The sequence below is a fragment of the Ochotona curzoniae genome, unplaced genomic scaffold (genome assembly GCF_017591425.1).
Source record: "Ochotona curzoniae isolate NIBS_2020 unplaced genomic scaffold, NIBS_Ocur_1.0 contig_605, whole genome shotgun sequence".
NCBI lineage: Eukaryota > Metazoa > Chordata > Mammalia > Lagomorpha > Ochotonidae > Ochotona > Ochotona curzoniae.
Window position 1 is genome coordinate 5460364 of NW_024466491.1, and position 17106 is coordinate 5477469.

At 66.2% G+C, this 17106-nt stretch overlaps 2 protein-coding genes across 8 annotated transcripts; both read left to right on the plus strand.

Annotated features, from left to right (window-relative positions):
- Nucleotides 1–1136: 1136 nt before the first annotated feature.
- On the plus strand, nucleotides 1137–9685 carry KCNN1 (potassium calcium-activated channel subfamily N member 1). 3 transcript variants are annotated; one of them, XM_040990826.1, is made up of 10 exons: nucleotides 1137–1499; nucleotides 2038–2133; nucleotides 2911–3329; nucleotides 3798–3806; nucleotides 5160–5301; nucleotides 5479–5589; nucleotides 5855–5982; nucleotides 7965–7973; nucleotides 8223–8292; nucleotides 9431–9685. In XM_040990826.1, the coding sequence occupies exons 1-10, from the start codon at nucleotides 1137–1139 to the stop codon at nucleotides 9683–9685; spliced, it is 1602 nt and encodes a 533-aa protein (XP_040846760.1). The 3 variants fall into 3 exon arrangements, with proteins under 3 accessions (XP_040846760.1, XP_040846758.1, XP_040846759.1); XM_040990824.1 differs by lacking the exon at nucleotides 3798–3806; XM_040990825.1 differs by lacking the exons at nucleotides 3798–3806; nucleotides 7965–7973.
- A 936-nt stretch (nucleotides 9686–10621) lies between these two features.
- On the plus strand, nucleotides 10622–16729 carry ARRDC2 (arrestin domain containing 2). Of its 5 annotated transcripts, none has more exons than XM_040990849.1 (9): nucleotides 10622–10972; nucleotides 12872–12938; nucleotides 13204–13351; nucleotides 13617–13679; nucleotides 13816–13918; nucleotides 14389–14645; nucleotides 14905–15067; nucleotides 15564–15709; nucleotides 15922–16729. In XM_040990849.1, exons 1-9 carry the CDS (start codon nucleotides 10714–10716, stop codon nucleotides 15973–15975), a joined length of 1260 nt encoding a protein of 419 aa, XP_040846783.1. In that variant the 5' UTR covers nucleotides 10622–10713; the 3' UTR covers nucleotides 15976–16729. The 5 variants fall into 5 exon arrangements, with proteins under 5 accessions (XP_040846783.1, XP_040846786.1, XP_040846782.1 ...); XM_040990848.1 differs by lacking the exon at nucleotides 10622–10972 and adding an exon at nucleotides 12491–12782; XM_040990852.1 differs by lacking the exon at nucleotides 13617–13679 and having other exon boundaries at nucleotides 10627–10972.
- The last annotated feature ends 377 nt before the right edge of the window (nucleotides 16730–17106 follow it).

Sequence of the window (17106 nt, forward strand, 5' to 3'; positions counted from 1 at the left end):
GCTCAGCCAAGTGTGATGGCCAAGGGTACCCAGTGGCCCCAGGCCTTGAAATGTGTGTGTGTGATTTCCAATAACCAAGGTCAACCGTGGTCCCCAGTCATTACACAAGTGAACACGTTCCAAGTGTTAAACCGTGTACTGTTGTTTATTTGTTTTAATTTGCAAAGCAAAGCAAAACAGGGCTCTTCCACCTGCTGCCTTGCTCCGCCAAAAACGCACCACAGCCAGAGCTGTGCCAGGCGAGAAGCCGGGGCCCAGAGCTCCATCCGGGTCTCCCAGGTCGGTGGGCAGGGGTCCCGGCACCTGCTGCTAGCCAGCGTGCGCCCCTGCAGGAAGCTGGCTCAGAGGTGCAGCAGCCAGTGCCTGAACCTTCCGGCCGCCGAGGGTTTCTGGAAGGTTCTGTGTGCACAGTGCCTGCCCTTAGCCCTAACGCAGTCATGGTCTCAGGGTCACACTGCTGTCTGTGGCCCAGTTCCCACCCCCTTCACGGGACATGGCAGGAGCTCTGTGGTCAGCAGGCACCCGCTGTGGCCTGCAGGAAGCGCATCTCGAAGAGGGCAGGGGGTGTTTGGGGTCTGGAATCTTCTGCCTTGCTGCCGGCCGGGGATGGGGACAGGGAGGGACAGAGCTCCTGGCTCCTGGCTTCTCGCCTCGCTCAGTACTGTTGCAGCCATTTGGGGAGTGAACCAGGGCCTGCAAGATCTCTCTCTCTTTCTAATAAATCTTAATTTATTTTTATTGGAAAGTCAGATTACAGAGAAGAGAGACAGGAAGATCTTCCATCCGCTGGTTCACTCCCCAAGTGGCCATAATGACCAGAGCTGAGCTGATCTGAAGCCAGGAGCCAGGAGCCTCTTCAGGGTCTCCCACACGGGTGCAGGGTCCCAAGGCTTTGGGCCGTCCTCCACTGCTTTCCCAGGCCACAGGCAGGGAACTGGATGCGAAGTGAAACAGGCGGGACTCGAACCTTCGCCCATACAAGGTCATGACACTCCAGGCTATCGCGTCGGGGCACATCAAATAAATGTTTACCAAGAAGGAATGTTCCAGAAGGCGGAGATAGCCCGGCCCCCTTCCTGTCCCTGCAGGTCAGCACGAGGGCCCAGCCGCCACGCCATGCCGGGCCCCAGCTCGGCATGAACAGCCACAGCTACAATGGCAGCGTGGGGCGGCCGCTGGGCCTGCTGGGCCGCGAGCCCACGGAGCCCGAGGCCGGCCACCCCGCCGCCCCGCCGCTGCCCGGCCTGCAGGTGGTGGTGGCCGGCCGCGAGCCGCGGGGCCGGCGGCAGGAGCAGGAGGCCGAGGCGGAGGACGAGGACGAGGACGACGGGCCGGGCAGGGCGTCGGGGCGGCCGGCCACCGCGGGTCACCGCCTGGGCCACCGCCGCGCGCTCTTCGAGAAGCGCAAGCGCCTCAGCGACTACGCGCTCATCTTCGGCATGTTCGGCATCGCCGTCATGGTCACCGAGACCGAGCTGTCCTGGGGCGTGTACTCCAAGGTGGGCGTGGAGGGCCCGAGCGCAGCCTGCCCTGCCGTGCTCTTCCTGCTTAGTGGAGGGGACTGGGGAGCCCCAGAGAAAGTGAAGGCTCAGAGGGGACCCCCACAGGAGGGCAGAGGCTCAGAGGGGACCCCCACAGGAGGGCGGAGGCTCAGAGGGGACCCCCACAGGAGGGCAGAGGCTCAGAGGGGACCCCCACAGGAGGGCGGAGGCTCAGAGGGGACCCCCACAGGAGGGCGGAGGCTCAGAGGGGACCCCCACAGGAGGGCGGAGCCCAGAGGGGACCCCCACAGGAGGGCGGAGGCCCAGAGGGGACCCCCACAGGAGGGCGGAGGCCCAGAGGGGACCCCCACAGGAGGGCGGAGGCCCAGAGGGGACCCCCACAGGAGGGCAGAGGCCCAGAGGGGACCCCCACAGGAGGGCAGAGGCTCAGAGGGGACCCCCACAGGAGGGCAGAGCCCCGTGTGGTTGGAGGACCCCGCTCACTGCGCTGCACTGCCTGGCCAGGCGTCCCACCCACAGCTCTTTCTTTGTCCAGGAGTCTCTGCATTCCTTCGCTCTCAAATGCCTCATCAGCCTGTCCACCGTCATCCTCCTGGGACTTGTGGTCCTGTACCACGCACGTGAGATCCAGGTCAGTGCTTTCAGAAGGAAGCAGGGGCAGCGGGGGTCTTGTGCAAAGGCTGGGGGGCTGGAAGAGGAGGGTGCCAGGGAGTTTACCCTCAATCAAGATCAGGGTGGAGTGATGGGAGAGAGAGCCCACCAACTCAGGGCACCCCGCTGCAGGTGGGCACAGCTGTGCCTGGCCCTCAGGGCCCACCCTGTTCCTGCAGGTGACAGGGAAGTCCCGGCTGGCATGTGTCCCACCGGGTGCCAAGGACCTGAGGACCTGACCCAGGCCTCTTTCCCAGGGTCCCTGCAAGGTGGCTGGCAGCTTTGGGTGACCCTGGCCTGTGCCGGCAGCTTTGGGTGACCCTGGCCTGTGCCAGCAGCTTTGGGGTGATCCTGGCCTGTGCCGGCAGCTTTGGGGTGACCATGGCCTGTGCCGGCAGCTTTGGGGTGACCCTGGCCTGTGCCGGCAGCTTTGGGTGACCCTGGCCTGTGCCGGCAGCTTTGGGTGACCCTGGCCTGTGCCGGCAGCTTTGGGGTGACCCTGGCCTGTGCCGGCAGCTTTGGGGTGACCCTGGCCTGTGCTGCAGCTTTGGGGTGACCTTGGCGTTGGCCGTGTGGCTCCCCCCCGTCCTGTCGTATAGTCCCTGTGTCCGTGGAGGTGGGAGCTGGTGCCAGGAGCTCCATCGAGTCTCCCCCGTGGGTGCAGGGGTCCGCCTGCTTCCCACCCACCCAGTGGGACCAGGGGCGTGTCCGGAGGCAGGGCTAACCTGAGACCCCGCCCCTCGCGGCCCCCTTGCAGCTGTTCATGGTGGACAACGGTGCGGACGACTGGCGCATCGCCATGACGTGCGAGCGCGTGTTGCTCATCTCGCTGGAGCTGGCGGTGTGCGCCATCCACCCGGTGCCGGGTCACTACCGCTTCACGTGGACGGCACGCCTGGCCTTCACGTACGCGCCGTCGGTGGCCGAGGCCGACGTGGACGTCCTGCTGTCCGTGCCCATGTTCCTGCGCCTCTACCTGCTGGGCCGCGTGATGCTGCTGCACAGCAAGATCTTCACGGACGCCTCCAGCCGCAGCATCGGCGCGCTCAACAAGATCACCTTCAACACGCGCTTCGTCATGAAGACGCTCATGACCATCTGCCCCGGCACCGTGCTGCTCGTCTTCAGCATCTCGTCCTGGGTCATCGCTGCGTGGACTGTGCGCGTGTGCGAGAGGTGCGGGCGGCCCTGACAGCGCCCTGACCACGCCCCGACACGCCCTGACCACGCCCCGGCCACGCCCACCCCGACCTGCCACTCCCCAACAACCCAGAGCTATGCCCACCGAGACCAACCCCAACCACGCCCCCCAAGACCAGGCCACGCCCCATGCCCAACAGGGCAGTCACACCCACTGATAGACCACACCCAACACAGGACACGCCTCCCAAACCAGACCCCGCCCTTCCAACCCAGACTCCTCCCCCCGGGAGGCCACGCCCCATTTGAGCCCTGCCCCTAATTTCCTCACGGGGGAGTGACCCCCAGTCCCCCCACAGGGAGTGACCCCCAGCTCCTCCACAGGGAGTGACCCCCAGCCCCCCCACCGGGAGTGGCCCCCAGGTCCCTGGCCCCTGAGTGTAAACTGCCTGTAACTGCTCTCCTTCCCCCCCGACTCCCACCACCCCTTTCTGCTGCATGTAGGGAGCACATGTAAGTCCCCCCAGCACCCCAGCTCTGTCAAGCTCCTGCCACTGCCCCACCTCCCATCTGCCTGCAATTTAAGATTAGCTGCCCAGCTCCCCTCCGGGAGGGACGCGGCCCTCGCTGGCCTTCTCCAAGCTGGTTGGGCAGCAGACCCGGCCTTACACACACACCCCAAAAGATAAAGGGGCCCCAGTTCCCCAGGGGCAGGGGACATTGGTTCCAAGCGTCCCGGGACATCATCACAAAACAGAAAATGGAGGCGCTCGGCGGGCGGGGGTCCCCGGGGGCTTGTTGGAGTGGAATGTTGGGGTGCCTGGTCTGGCCTCCTAGGGGGTCCTGGCAAGGGAGGGGAGCCCCTTTATCTCCCGCCCCCCACAGCTTTTGGTGGTCCTGGTTGGCCCCTCCACACTTGCTCTTCCTGTGGTCTCTGGATCCCCCCATCCCACGCTGCCACACATTCCTGGGGGGCCGGGAGGGGCTGGGGTGGCAGGCAGCCAGTCCTAAATTGCAGCCCCTGGCCCCACCTTGTCTTGCTGGGCCCCCCGTGGCTCCTGCCTCTAGCATGCCGGCACCCCTGCTCACCTGCTGGGGCCAGAAGCTTCTGCCAGTCCCCATTCCACCCACGAGCGGCTCCAAGCTCAGGCCTTCCCGAGGCCGTGGCGCTCACGCCCCTCGACGCCCACGCCCCTCAGCGCCCACACATAAGAGTTTGCAGCATAAACAACTTGGCATCTGAGCCTGGGGTTCTGCAGAAGCTTCTGGAAGAGGCTGGTCAGGAAAATGGGATGTGTGGTCTGTGTCAAAACCAACTGATCTTGCATTCCATTTTCCATGCACTTTAAACAAATTCTTTGCAAGGCAGAGTGACAGAGAGCTAGGGAAACAGAGAAAGATCCTCCTGCCCCTGGCTCACTCCCCCAGTGCCCACAGTGGCCAGGGCCGGGCCAGGCCGACGCCAGGAGCCCCACCCGGGTCTCCCACGCGGGTGCAGGGAGGGGCCGTGAACAGGGAGCTGGGTGGGAAGTGGGGCAGCCAGGCACTGCGATGTGGGGTGCCTACCCTCCTATACACCCGGGTCTCTGCACCTGCTGGGAAAGCTGCGGGTTCCCTGCGTGTCCCCAAATGGCCTGGCTTGGGGACTGCTGTTCCTGTTCTCCTCCTGGGGTACCTGCTGGATGCTCGCCAGCTGTGGAAGTCCCTCTTGGTGTCTGGCCTGCAGCCTCACCCTCCTTCCTGCTGCTTCTGTGTGTCTTGGGTTGGGGAGGGACCAAGAGAGGGGGAGGGTGTGTGCAATGACCCGGGTGGGGGTTCCTGATCAAGCCTCCCCCATCCTGGTCCCCTCCAACCCCTCACCAACAGGTACCACGACAAACAGGAAGTGACCAGCAACTTCCTGGGGGCCATGTGGCTCATCTCCATTACCTTCCTGTCCATCGGCTACGGTGACATGGTCCCGCACACCTACTGCGGGAAGGGCGTGTGTCTGCTCACGGGCATCATGGTGAGCGCGGGGCCCACGCACCCCTTGGCTTGCCGCCAGCGAGAGGGTCTTGGGGTGGAGCCCGGCCGTGAGGCAGCAGGGCTGGGGAGGCGGGGTCAGGGGTTTGTGGGTTCCCTGCTCCACCAGGGCAGGCTCCCCGGAGGAGGGGGCGGTGCCAGACCTGGGCTGTGTGCGCAGGGAGCTGGCTGCACCGCGCTCGTGGTGGCCGTGGTGGCCCGGAAGCTGGAACTGACCAAGGCTGAGAAGCATGTGCACAACTTCATGATGGACACTCAGCTCACCAAGCGGGTAGGCGCCCGGGGACCCTCCCGCCCTCGCTGAGTGCAGGCACGTGGGCTTCCTCCAGGTCCATGTCAAGACCAGGCTCTCCCACCTATAAACATGGCATAGCCACTGATGTGCAAGTGTGGTCTGTTTTACGGCCTACAAACCACCCCACTCCCCCCGGTCCACCCCCAAAAAAGGAGGCTTTGCTGGAAGTTTCTAGAAGTTTCCGGAACGTTCATTGTTTTGGATCGGTCCTGAAAGAAACCCTTCTCCCTTTGGTTCCCAGATCAAAAACGCCGCTGCTAATGTTCTCAGGGAGACGTGGCTCATCTACAAACACACCAGGCTGGCGAAGAAGCCTGACCAGGCCCGGGTTCGGAAGCACCAGCGTAAGTTCCTCCAAGCCATCCATCAGTAAGTCCGGCACCTTCCGAGCTCACGTTTCTGTGTCCGCCTGGCACGGAGTCAGCTGTGGCCCCCTGGGAGGCGGTCAGGCCAGGCAGCTCAGCCACCTCTTTCCGAGAGAGATAGATGGAAGTTGAGAGGGCTGCTGTCTGCTGGTTCACTCCCCGGATGCATGTCCCAGCCTGGACCCTGGGACGTAAACCAGATCCCCCCCCACCAAACACACACTGTGAGTCCATCCTGGCTGCCTCTTTGCAGGGAGCTGGTCAGAAGCAGAGCTAGACAAGAGCCCAAAAGACGTATTTATTTATTTGAAGGGCAAAGTTAGAGAGCTCTTGCACCTGCTAGTTCGCGTCCCAAATGGCCATGACAGTTGGAGCTGACTCAGTCCCGAGCCAGGAGCTTCTTCCGGGTGTCCCCTGTGGCTGCAGGGGCCCCAAGCACTTGGGCCTCGCTCTGCTGCCTCCCCAGGCACCTCAGCAGGGAGCTGGATGGGGAATTTAGCAGCCGGGTCTCGGACCAGCGCCCATATGGCGTGCTGGCGTCCCAGGTGGCGGCTCCAGGGGCTATGTCACAGCACCAACGCCCCAGACAGGGTTCGAACCACGTGCTAAGCATGCACTCCACGCCCTTATCTTTGAGCTGCAGAATTTAATCCGTTTATGTTTACTGTATCCACTGCTATCAATGGGTGACTAACAGTGGCCACTTGGCGTCACTGGTAGGTGGGAGGGCAGGAAGGGATCAGGAGAGGACGTGGCGGGCATGGCCCTGGGCACGGTGCCACAGTCTGGTCACCCTTGGCACCCTTTCCTGCCCCTCCCTGGGCTCAGTCGGAGGCCTGCAGAGCACAGCCCTGCGAGTCCCAGCTCTGGTTGCTACTAGAGGGCCAGGACTTGAGGTTCCCCCCGCCAGCCTGTAAAGTGGGAGGCCGGAGGTGCCTCCCTCTGGAAGCAGGAGGTGGTATCACCCTGATCGTGCCCACAATGGCTTCATTTGATGGGTCTGTTAGGTGTCAAACCTGGAGAATAGACACAGCCCTAGAACATTCTAGAATGTTCTACAAGTGTCCTTGCAGGGTGACAGAGGGATGGAAATTGAGGTCTGGTGCAAAGGAACTGCTCTGGGTGTCCCTGTGGAGTGGGGGGAGGACTGTTTCGCTCACCCCTCGGGCTCTCTGCATCCTGGAAAGGGGTCCATGATGTTAAACCAGATGGACCTGGGCCTGAGGGTGGAAGGGACTTGGGTAGAGGCTGAGAGCCGGTCTCTGGGGATGCCAGAAGCTATGGCAGGTCACAGACAGAACTGAGGCGTCCCTGGGGTGAAGAGCCAGCCTGAGAGGGGCAAGGGCCGAGCTTTCTAAGGGTCTGGGACACTTGGCCCCACGGCGAGGTCACCGCTGTAACCCAGGCCAGAGCCAAGAGCCAGGAGCCTCTTCTGGGTCTCCCATGTAGGTGCAGGGTCCCAAGGCTTTGGGCCGTCCACTGGTGCTGCGTCTTCCCTACAGCTCCTAGCACCCAGTGCTGATCTCAAGGGCAGGGACCACCTGTGTGCACCTGCTCCTCCGTCCTGGGCTGGGCTGGACCCTCCTGAGGCCACTCCAGGTGTCTGCATCCAGGACTGAGTTGGGATGTGCCGGAACTGGAAAGGGGAGGGCCCAGCATCCCCTGAAAGGATCGCTCAGGGCTGGCTCAGTTCCCCCAAGGACAGGTGGGGGGGCACAAAGCTGTGCCAGCGCTGCTCTCCGTCCAGGGACCCCTGTGACTGGGGGACGTGTCCAAGCAAGCCCTCCTGCACCCTGGCCACCTGGGCAAGGCACCAACATGGTGGGCATGGCTGGGGAGAGGGCATCCCCGATGGGGTTCCCCAGGCCACCCCCCTCAGCTCCCCCTGCGCCTGTGGGGTGGGCAGGGCTGGCGTGGGCTGCTGCCTGCACCGGGTTAAAATCGTTTTGTGACTGTTCTCTTCTCTGTCTGGCTGCCTCCTGCCAGGGCTCAGAAGTAAGTGGCCTTCGCTGGCCGGCGTCCGGGGTGTGGGGACAGGGCGGGAGGACTGGGTGAGGGGACAGCATGGGCAGAGCCGAGATCACGGAGGGCTTGGGGTGGGGGCCTGTGAGCAGGGAGGGATGGAGGGGATGGGTGGGGGCTGAGATCAGGGAGGGGTCGGGGTGGGGAGCTGTGCTCCCGCAGACCCCCCGCTGTCCAGACAGTGACCCCAGACTCTGCCCACTTTCCTGTGACCCCCCCCAGGCTGCGGAGCGTGAAGATTGAGCAAGGGAAGCTGAACGACCAGGCTTCCACGCTGGCAGACCTGGCCAAGGTGAGGGAGGAGGGCGGGGCTAGCAAGGATGGGTGGGGCTATCAGAGGGAGGGGCTGTCCGGGAGGGGCGGGGCAGCAGGGACCCCAGGACCAGGAACCCCCTCCAGGTCTCCCCCAAGGGCAGCAGGGACCCCAGGACAAGGTCTTCCCCTCCAGGTCTCCCCTGAGGGCAGCAGGGACCCCAGGACAAGGTCTCCCCTTCCAGGTCTTCCCTGAGGGCAGCAGGGACCCCAGGATCAGGTCTCCCCTTCCAGGTCTTCCCTGAGGGCAGTAGGTCCCCAGGACCAGGTCTCCCCTTCCAGGTCTCCCCTGAGGGCAGCAGGGACCCCAGGACCAGGTCTCCCCTTCCAGGTCCCCCCCAGGGCAGCAGGGTCCCCAGGACCGCAGCGGTCACCTGTGGCCTCCAAGGCGCGCATGCGCAGCGCACCGGCCAGCAGGTCCACCTGGTGCTGAGACGCGGCGCGAGGGCGTCCTCTTGTGGCCAAACACTGCCAGGTTGCTTCCATCTCCGCAGTTCCTTTGTTTTTAAATGAATTCAAATACGGCAGCTTTCCCACGCGCGTCTTGTCCTTGACCTGAGTCTTGGGGTTTCCGGCTTCCAGGTTCCCCGAGGCAGCGCTGGGGGTCAGAGGTCCTAGGATGTGCCCCCACACACCCGCAGGTCGGGGTGTTTGCATGTCCAGTGAGCGCTGGGCAGGACCACAGCCGAGGAGAGGCAGTGGAGGCTGCGGTGGGCGCAAACGGAGAGGCTGGGGGTTGGGGGGTCTCCCTGTATCCCCTCACACCCTGGGAGTGGGGATCCTTGCCCTTCACCGCCCCCACCCAAGGCCAGTGGGCACAACGCCGGTCAGCCGCTTGGGCAATGTTGGAGCGCTGCCTGGTGGCCAGCGGGGTGTGTGCACTCTGGCTGGACACCCCACTGGCCAGGGCGGGGTGGCTGGGTGGCTGGGTGTGTTGGGGGGCGTGTAACGAAGGAGGGGGCGCTCTTAGCCGTCCAGCTCCGCCTCCACTTGTGATGGGGCCAGCTCTGGCTCTGGGGGTCCTCCCCACCCACCCTGGCTCCCCACATTGGTTGGCTCCTGGGTGCCCCTGTGCGCCCCCGAGCCCATCTCTCACCCAGCCCCTGTGTCCCCCGCAGACCCAGCACGTCATGTACGACCTCGTGTCCGAGCTGCACGCCCAGCAGGAGGACCTGGAAGCCCGCTTGCTGGCCCTGGAAAGCCGCCTGGACGCGCTCAGCTCCTCCCTCCAGGCCCTGCCTGGCCTCATCGCCCAAGCCATACGTCCACTCCCACCGCCCCTGCCGTCCCGGCTCTGCCCGGGCACCCCGGACCAGGCTGCCCGGAGCCCTCCATGCAGCTGGCCGCCTGTGAGCCCTTCGGACTGCGGGTGACGGCCCTGTCCGCCACCGGACACCTCAATCTTGGCCATCGTGTGGCCGCCACCGCCTCCTCCACGTCGCAGGACGGGGGCAGCCCTGGGCAGCCCTGAGCAGCCCCTGGCGTGTCCTGGGGTCCCGGAAGGTGAACTGAGTTGGACCAAGTGGACCAAGCCGAGTCGACCATGGGCACAGGACAGAGTGGGGTGGGGGGAGCCCGGAGCTGCCGTCCCCACCCTGCGTCGACTCCCCAGGCCCCTGGTGGGCGTAGAACAGCCAGGAAGAGATGGACGACCGACTGACCGACCGACCATGGGGTCCTGGCCATTCTGAATAAAGCCGGGACCACCCACTCTCTGACCCCTATGCCTGTCCTCTGCCGGGGGTCCCTGCCACTCAGGATTGGGGTGGGGCTCAGCCTCGGGAGCTCCCCCAAATCCTCTCGGGAAGGAAGGGGCAGACAAGGGCACACTTGGAGCACCTGCTGTATGCGGCATGCCATGGGCGTGGCCAGCCTGAACAGGCAGGGGCGGTGCTCTGAGGTTCAGAGAGCGCAAGCCACCAGCCTGGCGCCACACAGCGAGGAGCAGAAGGGGTTAGGAGCTGGGGTTCAGCTGCAGCGGGCTGGGTGGGGCCCGAGGTGGGGATGGCTTGAGAGAGGTGCGCCCCCTTGCAGGCTTGGGACCTGGGGTGTTGGGGAGCCCCACTGAGGACAGTCTGGAAGCTGAGCGATAAGGCCTGGGCTGCCTGGCAGGGGGAGATAACAGGGGCGGGCGGCTGAGACGCGAGTTCGAGGCCTCGTGGCTATATGTAACGCAGGAGCCCCCCCAAACACACACACACACACTCCCCTCAACTCCACCCTGAACCAGGACGGAAATAAACACGGAGGCGGCGACGTGGGGGCGCAGCGGGGAGGAGCCGAGGAGGAGGAGAAGCAGCGGCCACATCCGCCCGGCCCAGGCGCGCACAGGGCAGCCCGGTCCACCTTCCCCTCCTGCAGGAAGTGGGGTGTGTGTGTGTGTAGGGGGTCCCGCGCCGCCATGCGCCTGCGGGGCGTCCGCAGCTTCGCGCTGGAGCTGGCGCGGGGCCCCGGGGGCGCGTACCGCGGCGGGGAGCGCCTGAGCGGCCGCGTGCTGCTGGACGCGACGGCTCCGCTGCGGGTGCGGGCGCTCGAGGTGGCTGCGCGCGGTGGCGCGGCCACGCACTGGCTCGAGGGGCGCAGCGTGGGCATCAACGCCGTAGCCAGCGACTTCGCCGCGGTCGAGACCTTCCTGCGCCGGCGGCAGCTGCTGCTGCCAGGTGAGGCCGGGGTGCTGGGGGTGGTGGGGAGCCTTGGGGTCACCCCCCCACCGTCAGCCAGGGCCGGCAGACCTGAAATGTTGGGGAGCGGGGGGGGGTCCCCTGTTCCACCCACGCTGGCTCAGAATTCCTAGACCCCGTCTAGAGCCCCCTGATGTTGTAAAGCAGCTTTCTCCCACTCCACACCCCCACCGAGATGCCACCCCAATCTGGGGGGTCACAGGCATATGGGGTTCGCCTCCTTTCTTTCTCAACTCCTGGGGTCTGGGTCCCCAGCTGCCCCACTCCCTCCCAACGGCGCCAGGCCGCATCCAGCCGGTTTATACAGGGGCCAGAGGCCCACGCAGGCAGCTGGGGGCTCCGTGGTGGCTGGAAGGGGCCACACCCCCCACCCCGGAAAGGAACTTCATCTCCTTGCTCTCGCCAGCCTCAAATGGAATATTGGGGTGCTTTGGGAGAGCCGCCGCTTGGCCTGGGTGGGTGCATGGAGGGGCTGTCCCCTGCCTGCCTGGTGCGCCTAGGGGATCTCTCTTCCCAGCCCCGGACATCGCCTGTCCGTGTTGAGGTCTCCGCGTGCGCCCTGGGCAAAGGGGTCCCCCAGGGTCACGCCTCCTCGCCCCCGACTCCTCCGTGTTTTTGGGGTGGGGTGGGCCGAGGCCTCCCGGAGCCCCGGGGCGAGGTGGGGGTTCATGGGCCAGGAAGGACACTGGCACAGCAGCCGCCATGTGTGGCCCTGTCGGCAGAGGGCAGCGGCGCGCCACGGCCGGCACCTGTGCGGGGGTTACTGGAGGAACAGCGGGAGAGGGTCGGCGTGGGTGCTGCGCCCCCCAACACGGTGTGGGGAGGTGTAGGGTCGGGGTAGGGCGCCCAGTCTGGGCTGGCTGTGGCGGAATCAGAGACTGTGGCTGCGGGGAGGGGGCGAGTAGGCCAGAGTTGGGAGAAAGTTGGGGATGTCAGGTGGTGGGGGAAGGCTGGGGGTGAGGACCACCCCCCAGCCAGGAGTAAGGCGAGGAAAGTCGGGGGGCACACCGTGCCTCAGCAGGACGCCAGCGCTCCATCCCTGTCAGCTGCCGGGGCAGCGGGGCATCACAGGAAGCAGGCGGCCACTTCCTCCTCCTCAGACTGTGCACGGGGTTGGGGCGTGCCTGGTGTCACGTCTGCCCACAACCCGGCCAGCAGCTCCGGGCGGTGACGTCAGGCCCAGGCCTCGCCTCCCCCCGGCCTCCTGCCCACCCCCCCACTCTCGCTGCCTCAGTTTCCCCACCTCCAGGGCGGGCCGCCTGCGAGCTGGGGTGTCGCTGGTCTCCCTGGCGGAGCCATGCCTGGTAGCCGTGCCATTGGCCGAGTGTCCAGGCGCAGGGCGTGGCTGGCCACTCGCCTCGCTCCGCCCTGGCTTATAAAAGCGGCGGCGTGCCCAGCGTGGGGAGTTTTTCTCAGCCGGCTCGCTCCGGGTTGTACCTGCACCGGCTGGCGCGTCACGGGTTCGAGACCAGGGTGAGGAACGGAGACCGGGCGGGGAACAGGACGGACGCGATGCTGTTCGACAAGGTGAAGGCCTTCTCCGTGCAGCTGGACGGGGCCCTGGCAGGCGCCGAGCCCGCATTCCACGGCGGCGAGGCCGTGGCGGGCCGGGTGCGGCTGGAGCTGGCCGGGCCGGCGCGCGTGGGCGCCCTGAGGCTGCGCGCGCGGGGCCGCGCCCACGTGCACTGGACCGAGTCGCGCAGCGCGGGTTCGAGCACCGCTTACACGCAAAGCTACAGCGAGCGCGTGGAGGTCTTGAGCCACCGCGCCACGCTGCTGCTGGCTCCAGGTAGGCGGTGCTGCAGCTGCCGCTGGCACCCCCGGGCATCCCTGTCCACCCTGCCGCTGAGCAGGGCCCTTCTCGCTCCCCACCTGCAGACACGGGAGAACCCACGACCCTGCCCGCTGGACGCCACGAGTTCCCCTTCAGCTTCCAGCTGCCCCTGTGAGTCCCAGGGCGGGGTGCTGGGTGTCGGGGAGTGGGGCGGAGAAGGCAGTCCTTGAGGTGCGCTGGGATCCTACTGCCAATGCTGTGGAACGCGGGTGGCCATCTCTGCAAGCTCTTCCACTCCGGCCCCACTGGGGAAGAGCAGCAGCCTCGCTCCGCTCACCCTTTGGAACAGCCTGGCTCTGTTTGTGTCTCCATGGCCCATCCCTCCCCTCCTGAAGCCCTTGCCCTCCTGTATCCCTCCTCCCCCCACCCCCACCAGGACCCTGGTGACCTCCTTCGAAGGCAAGCACGGCAGCGTCCGTTACTGCATCAAGGCCACCCTGCACCGGCCCTGGGCCCCAGCCCGCCGGGCCAAAAAGGTGTTCACCGTGATTGAACCCGTGGACATCAACACGCCCGCCCTGCTGGTGAGCTAGGATGCCCACCGACACGGGGCTGGCTCAGCTGGCTGACCCCACGCTGGCAGCTCTGCCTCAGAGGGTCGTGCCGCAGGGGACGGACCGCCCAGGGGCACTGAATGCAAACACCGGGCGTGCCCATTTGCACCTGTGTGGCGCTGGGCAGTGTTCTGGCCTCGCAGTGCCCCGGTGCGAGGCAGGGGAGGACGGCCAGGGCCGGCAGGGAGGCTCCTGATTCCCTAGGTCCAGAGAGCGTTCATTCTGTCCTTGCAAACACGAGCTGGCCCTGAGCTGTAGGGAATTCCTGGGAATACTCGCGGAAACCCCAAACTTGGAGGTGGGTGGTGTCTGCAGTGTGCACACAGTGACCCAGCTCTCTCTGCCTCTCCTTTCTCCTCTGTCTCTCTCTTGCTGGTTCTCCTTGAATCTCTCTCACTCTCTCCCTCTCACTGTCACTCTCCATTGTGGCCCAGGCACCGCAAGCTGGCGCTCGGGAAAAGCTTGCACGCTCCTGGTATTGTAACCGGGGCCTCGTGTCCCTGTCAGCCAAGATAGACCGCAAAGGGTACACGCCAGGTGAGCAGGTGGGGTGGTTGGGGTGTGGGCAGGTGGGCAGGTGGGGCGGTGGGTGGTTGGGGTGTGAGCAGGTGGGCAGGTGGGTGGTTGGCAGGTGGGCAGGTGGGGTGGTGGGCAGGTGAGCAGGTGGGGTGGTGGGGTGTGGGCAGGTGGGGTGGTGGGGTGTGGGCAGGTGAGCAGGTGGGTGGTTGGGAGGTGGGCAGGTGGGCAGGTGAGGTGGTCAGGGGCATGGTCAGGTGAGCAGGTGGGGTGGTGGGGTGTGGGCAGGTGGGCAGGTGAGGTGGTGGGGTGTGGGCAGGTGGGCAGGTGGGGTGGTTGGGGTGTGGGCAGGTGGGCAGGTGGGGCAGTGGGGCCACAGGGCCCTGGGGGTGCAGGTTGCCGGGGTGCAGGTTGGAGGGGTGCAGGTTGGAGGGGTGCAGGTTGGAGGGGTGCCCCGGCGAGGCCGAGGCCCCACCGCCTCCTCTGCGCAGGAGAGGTCATCCCCGTGTTCGCCGAGATCCACAACAGCTCCACGCGGCCCGTGCTGCCCCGCGCCGCCGTGGTGCAGACGCAGACGTTCATGGCGCGCGGCGCCCGCAAGCAGAAGCGCGTGGTGGTGGCCAGCGTGGCAGGCGAGCCCGTGGGCGCCGGGCACCGGGCACTGTGGCACGGCCGGGCGCTGCGCATCCCGCCCGTGGGCCCGTCCATCCTGCGCTGCCGCGTGCTGCACGTGGACTACAGCCTCAAGGTGGGCGGGGTCGGGTGGGCGTGGCCTGTGGTGTGGGCGGGGGTCGGAGGGAGGTGGGCGTGGCTGGAGGGAGGTGGGCGGGGTTGGCATTCCTTTGGTTTGTGGATCCTGGTGTGGGTGGGTGGAGGGAGTTCCTTGCGGTGGGCGTGGCTTGAGGGCATGGGTGGAGCCTTAGATGAGTGGGCGGGGCCTCGTGGAGCTGTTGCTGGAGGTGGGCGTGGCCGGCGCCCACCGGGTGACCCTCCTGCACCTGCTGCAGGTGTGTGTGGACATTCCCGGCACGTCCAAGCTGCTGCTGGAGCTGCCGCTGGTCATCGGGACAGTCCCCCTGCACCCGCTCGGCCGCCGCTCCCTGAGCGTGGGCAGCCACGCCGGCCTGCTGCTCGACTGGGGGCTGGGAGCCCTGCCCGAGCACCCGGAAGGTGAGCTGTGAGGGATGGACGGGGACAAAGAACTCCCCGGTGTGCACCCCCATGCCAGCCCCGCTGTGCCCCCATGGCGCTCCCTCAGCATGCACCCCCATGCCAGCCCTGCTGCACCCCCATGGCGCTCCCTCAGCATTCACCCCCATGCCAGCCCTGCTGCGCCCCCATGCCGCTCCCTCAGCATGCACCCCCATGCCAGCCCTGCTGCACCCCCATGCTGCTCCCTCAGCATGCACCCCCATGCCAGCCCCGCTGCGCCCCCATGCCAGCCCCGCTGCGCCCCCATGGCGCTCCCTCAGCATGCACCCCCATGCCAGCCCCGCTGCCCCCCCATGCCAGCCCCGCTGCCCCCTCATGCCAGCCCCGCTGCGCCCCCATGCCGCTCCCTCAGCATGCACCCCCATGCCAGCCCCGCTGCACCCCCATGCCAGCCCCGCTGCGCCCCTCCTCCTGCTCCTCCGGCGGGCTCAGCCTCCATGTCCGCTCCTTGCAGCCCCTCCCGAGTACTCCGAGGTGGTGGCCCATGGCACCGAGCAGGGCCTCCTCCCGCCGCTGCTGGACCCCGAGCTCAGCCTTGAAGGGCCCTTCTTCGCCTACATCCGGGAGTTCCGCTACCGCCCGCCGCCTCTGTACGCCGAGGTGAGTGCGCCTGCGTGGGGTTCAGGTTATACCCCCTGCACCTGCCACGAGTGGGAGGTGTTGGTAGAAACTCCTGCGGGTGCCTGGACAGCCCAAAGCCTCCATGCCCCTAACTTCAACCCCGCCGCCAGCATCGCTTCCGGTACTCGGGGTGGTGGTGGAGGGAACCCAGGCCCGTCACCCTGGGGCTCATGGGGGGCTGTGTGTCCTAGGAGGACCCCAACCCGCCCGCGGAGGCCCAGAGACCACGCTGCATGACCTGCTGAGCCGCACGTGGACGCCTCAGGGAGGGCATGGCAGAGGGAGCCGGCCAGACCAGCCGTGCACCGGTCTGACATTTCTGAGTCGGCGTGAGGCGCCAGGCGGGATTCTGACTTTGGCCGTTCATGGAAGCGCTCGCACGCCCAACAGCCTGAGCCGAGATTGGTACTGCCGGTTGAGCTTTGGGTCCGGCCTCAAGGGTCCCCAGGAGAGAGATGAGAGGTGCAGCCACCTTAGGAGGGACCCTGGGCTGGGAGAGCAGGAGAAGAAAGGGCCTTTTGGCTGAGGCTTTGCTGTGTGTGTAGGAGTTGTCAGAAGGCAGCGCAGAGTGAGCCGGAGTGTATTTGTGGGGGATAGGGGATGTGGGAGGAGGTCGGAGCTGTGATGCTTGAGGCGCGTCCACTCGGCGGTGGACTCTGGTGCCCGGGGGGAGGGCAGTGGTCCTGCAGACCCGAGGGAGGAAGGGACAGGTAGCCCCCGGCTGTGTGACCCTAAGCGGTGTGTGGGGGTCCTGCCGTGTTGGCAGAGTGTGACAGAGGGGACCAGCCAGCGTGTCCTGCGTCCAGGAGGGAAGAAGTTGCAGGGCGGGGGAGGGGGTGTGTCGGGAGGGGCAGCTGGGTCGGCCCTCCCCCGACGGCAGAGTCCCGGTGGCGGTGGGGGCAGGGCCCCCCGGGACCCAACATTTCCGATATGCCTTAAGAAAGCCTTCTCTTTTGTACAATTATTTTTGGAGAAAAATATTAACCGTGTGGAGAGAGAAGGAGTGTGTCTATAGCTTCGTCTGCATTCCGGCCGCCGGGCGGGACGCGCGTCCAGGGGCCAGGGGGGCGCGGGTGCTGCAGGGAAGGACCCCAGGTCCAGACAGACTGAGGCCCTGGCGCAAGGGCGGGAGCAGGGCAAGCCCGCAGCGGGAGGCAGCGCAGGGACCCGAGGCCTCAGCCACTCCCTGCTGCCTTCCACTGCGAGCTGGATCCAGGCGGGGGTCCCCCAAGCCCCTCTGCTCCTGGATCCTGCCCGTCGCCCACCCGGAGGCACGGCCTCGCAGCCTCGCCCGTGCGGAGGAGGAGGGGAAGCCAGCCAACACACTCCGGAGTGTGAGAAGGGAAGTTCTAGTATTTTCCATGACCCCAGGCCGA